Source organism: Otolemur garnettii, unplaced genomic scaffold (assembly GCF_000181295.1).
Source record: "Otolemur garnettii isolate 467f Iridium unplaced genomic scaffold, OtoGar3 scaffold00134, whole genome shotgun sequence".
Classification (NCBI taxonomy): Eukaryota; Metazoa; Chordata; class Mammalia; order Primates; family Galagidae; genus Otolemur; species Otolemur garnettii.
This window is the reverse complement of record NW_003852529.1, coordinates 4,338,068-4,342,423: the sequence shown is the minus strand read 5'-3', so window position 1 is coordinate 4,342,423 and position 4,356 is coordinate 4,338,068. Positions and strand designations below refer to the sequence as shown.

Below are 4,356 nucleotides of genomic sequence, written 5' to 3'. Positions count from 1 at the left end.
GAGACTCACTTGAGCCCAGGAGTTGGAGGTTGCTGTGAGCTGTGATGCCACAGCACTCTACCCAGGGGGACAGCTTGAGGCTCTGTCTCAAAAAACAGACAGACTAGGCTAAGCTATGATGTTGGTAGGTTAGGTGTACAGAATGCACTTTTGACTTAGGATATCTTCACCTTCCTATAGCATGGTAAGTCAATGAGCACTTGTATACTATAATTATAGACAGAACTCCCCACCTTGTCAAAGAGAGGCTGGTATAATACTGCATACTTCCTTTCCAGGTCATGAACTTCTTCATAGAACTTGGCTTCTATATGAGCACATTTCACCTGAAGCTGTTTCAATGCATTAATTCTTCTTTTTACTGCTTTAGGTAAACTAAAAGAGGGAATAGTAAATACAACATCTTTATGCCTGCAAAGTAAGACAACATGCTTTTTTTTTCCTTGAGACAGAGTCTCATTCTGTCACCCTGGGTAGAATGCCATGGCATCATAGCTCATAGCAACCTTAAACTCTTGAGTTCAAGTGATCCTCCTGCCTCAGCCTCTCAAGTAACTGGTACTACAGACATATGACATCATACCTGGCTAGTTTTTCTTTTTTTAAGTAGAGATAGGGGTCTCACTCTTGCTCAGGTTGGTCTCAAACTCCAAAGCTCAAGTAATCCACCCACCTAAGCCTCTCAGAGTGCTAAGATTATAGGCTACCACCATTGAGCTACCACATTGGGCCAGCAACATGCTTTTTAATTTTATTAGAATAAATTTAGGTCAGGGTGGTGCCTGTGCCTCAGTGAGTAGGGCGTTGGTGCCAAATACCGAGGGTGGTGGGTTTAAACCTGGCCCCAGCCAAACTGCAACAGAAAATTAGCTGGGCATTGTGGTGGGCGCCTGTAGTCCCAGCTACTTGGGAGGCTGAGGCAAGAAAATTGCCTAAGCCCAGGAGTTGGAGGTTGCTGTGAGCTGTGATGCCAAAGCACTTTACCAAGGACAATAAAGTGAGACTCTGTCTCTAAAAAAAAGAATAAATCTCTTGAGCTCAGGGCTTCAAGACCAGCCTGAGCAAGAACAAGAACTCCATCTCTACCGAAAATAGGGGAAAAAATTAGCCAGATGTCATGATGGGCACCTATACTACTTGGGAGGCTAAGGCTGGAGGAGTCCTTAAACCCAGGAGTTTGGTGTTGCTCTGAACTCAGTTGAGGCCCCAGCACTCTGTCTCAAAAAAAAAAAAAAAAAAGTGGAAACAATGGCAAGTTGAACAGTATTCAAACACATCCTGTTTGTAATCACACTGTTCAGAAATATTAATATACCAAGGAAGAAAATCTGAGAAACAAACTCGGAAGTTTTTCTCTTCTTTGCCTTTTAATTGTTCTGTATTTTAAAAAAATTGTTTAGTTTTTATGCATTACTTTTAAAAATCAGAAGAAGAAAAACTGATTTTTAACCCATCAAAAGTATTTGTTTAAAATAAAGCCCTTGGTTATAGTCATGTGCAATGAAGAGCAGATTCCAGGGCTCATCATAGACCGAGAGCCATCGGGTCAGACTGAATGGACACTGAAGCGTGAGGCTGGCTCCAGACTAAGCAGTTTTACTTATCCCCCAACAATACACAGCAGAGTCCAGGCAACTCTCTTTCTCTCTCTCACACACACATTTTTGGAAAGTACTGGAACAACTGCCTTAAATCCTAAAGGACCGTTGTCTTGGGTTAATCATATCCATGGCTACCTCAAACTAACAAGTCCTTAAGCAAAGACTCTTAACTAATGTTTACGATTCAGGAACTGTTGCTAGTAGAGGAGAACAACCAAAAAGCACAAAAATTTAATGAAAGACACACATGGACACTTTATCTTTCTGCACTGAATACACAATTACAGTTTTTCAAAGACAAAAGATCCAAACAAACTGGTCCCTGGTGTCCCCCCTACCTATCACCCATCATTCACACCAACCACACCTCATTCCTCCAGTACTTCTCCTATAATACGGCCAATGAGGAACCAATTCCAGTCCCACAATAACTTGCTCCCGTTCCTGCAGCTCCTCTCCATGAATGCCACCCCACCAACCAGTTTCTTTTCTTTCTCTTTTTTTTTTTGAGACAGAGCCTCAAGCTGTCCCCCTGGGTAGAGTGCCATGGCATTACAGCTCACAGCAACTTCCAACTCCTGGGCTCAAGCGAGTCTCTTGCCTCTGCCTCCCAAGTAGCTGGGACCACAGGTGCCCGCCACAACGCCCGGCTATTTTTTTGTTGGTTGTAGCCATCATTGTTGTTTGGTGGGCCCGGGCTGGGGATTCGAACCCGCCGCCTTAGGTGTATATGGCTGACGCCTTAGCCGGTTGAGCTTTAGGCGCCGAGCCTCCACCAACCAGTTTCTAAAGCCAGAAAACTGCAAGCCATTCCTCGCTCTCTACTCCTACAGCTTCCACTAGTACTGCTACATTCCCTAGATTTAGTCTATAAAAAAATATTGAAAAACTTTTACACACTAACTATCCCCAGAAATCCTCTAAATGGGCAAAGCAAACCCCAAATGTCCCTTCCCCATTATATCAGCCATGGGAGACATCAACAAGCCCTGTGTAGGGAAGAGCGCAGGAATGCCCACGAGACCACGCCCTGACCTCACTGTAAATGGAGCCCACTGCCTTCCCGGAGGAAGACAGGCGGGCCCTGAGAAGAGCCATCCTGGGTTCCCAAAATAAACACCCTTACTGTGTACACCATGCAATACACACATCTAGGACACAGGCCTCTTGTAACAAGGCAAAAGCATTGGTATTGCTTCCTTAGCAAGCCAAGGAAGAATGGTTGCTTTAACTAGCTTAGGAGGCCCACGTTGTCCTTGGCCACTCCTTGTCCTACCCAGTTCAGATGACCTGTGAAGTCCTCTAAAACTCCACTGGACAGCACCATGCACTTCCCACCAGACAACTCCACATGCCATGTCATTCCACCCACCAGTCAGACCCTGATCCCAAGCACAGGGCAGCGATCTCCGATCCCAGTGCCTGGCTTGGCAGGCAACCTCTGTGAAATGGAAACATATATACTCCTACTCTGGGAAACTGGGAAATGGTTCTTTGTTTTCCTTTTGTTTCTTTAAGTGGCATCAGGCCCTATTTACAGCACACTTACGTTTCGATGTAGCTGGAAGGGGTGTGAGAGACATTGTCAAGTCGTTCCTGTAAAGCTGCCAAAACTTGTGGATTCTGCATCACCTGATCTGTAAGTTTTTCTATAGAGTTAAAAAGACCAAAAATATTAAAATGTGACTAGCACACAATAACTAAGAGTCAAAAATCATCAACATGTATCTCCATAGTTTTGCTGAGCTACCTTTATTTCTAAATACATATGCCAAGTGACTTCTTAGAAACATCTGTTTATTAATAATTACCATTTATTTTAAAAGCGTTTAGTATTGTTACTCACCTGGTGGGTGGTTACACATCTACTGAAGAAATACCTAGAGTCCCAGTTCGAACCTGCGGCTATTTAAGCTCCAACCTCTTAACTGAGGACATGACTGACTACTATGTCCAGGAGATCTATTCCACTCACCTCACCTCTCCCTCAAGTCTCACTGTAGTGTCTAGGAGTCAAGGACAGGGACAAAATCAGTTCTAAGTAAAACAATGCTCACTGGTGCCCTCACACATGGTCCAGGAGAGCCTATCTTGGACTCACTTTCTGACAGCACTGCTCCTTCCCTCAAACATCCTGCCACCTCTGCCTAGAGTGCCCTTTTGCCCAAACCCACTCCTCTGAGCACTGCTGACCACCCCCACTCCCTTTCCTGCTTACCCACATCTGTACTAACTTTACAATCCTATGCTGTCTGGATTTAAAAGCTCATTTCCCAATAAGTAAATAGATCCAGTGGTCACAGTGACTGTCCTTTCACTTAGCTGTGACCATGGAAGGGCTCAACACCCCATGATTTCCCTCTAATGACACAATATAGATATTCAACTTTAGCATCCTTCTCTCATGCAAAAGGTAGCACATATTTGAGCTTTCTCACGATGTGAGCAAGCCAAACACACCAAGCAGGCATTCAGTTTTAACATTCATAACTGCAAACACAACCACAAACAGGAAGCATTGTGTATGTGTATCTAACACATATAGTATGTGCATAACACATAAATATTACAGGCACACACGGGGTACAAAAACATACACATACATTTTAAGAAAGGAAAAAGTGGCTCGGCACCTATAGCTCAACCGGCTAAGGCACCAGCCACGTACACCTAAGGTGGCGGGTTCGAATTCAGCCCGGGCCTGCCAAACAACAATGATGACGGCTCCAACAAAAAAATAGCCGGGTATTGTGGC

General features: G+C 44.4%; 1 protein-coding gene across 1 annotated transcript in view; it reads right to left on the bottom strand.

The window, feature by feature from the left end:
• The window catches only part of NAP1L4 (nucleosome assembly protein 1 like 4), a 52,381-nt gene that overhangs the window by 33,758 nt on the left and 14,267 nt on the right, over window positions 1-4,356 (bottom strand). The window contains exons 4-5 of the mRNA XM_003798408.3: window positions 3,151-3,250; window positions 234-375 (exon numbers count right to left, since the gene is read on the bottom strand). Coding sequence (XP_003798456.1) covers window positions 234-375; window positions 3,151-3,250 — 242 coding nt within the window. The remainder of the gene's footprint in view (window positions 1-233; window positions 376-3,150; window positions 3,251-4,356) is intronic.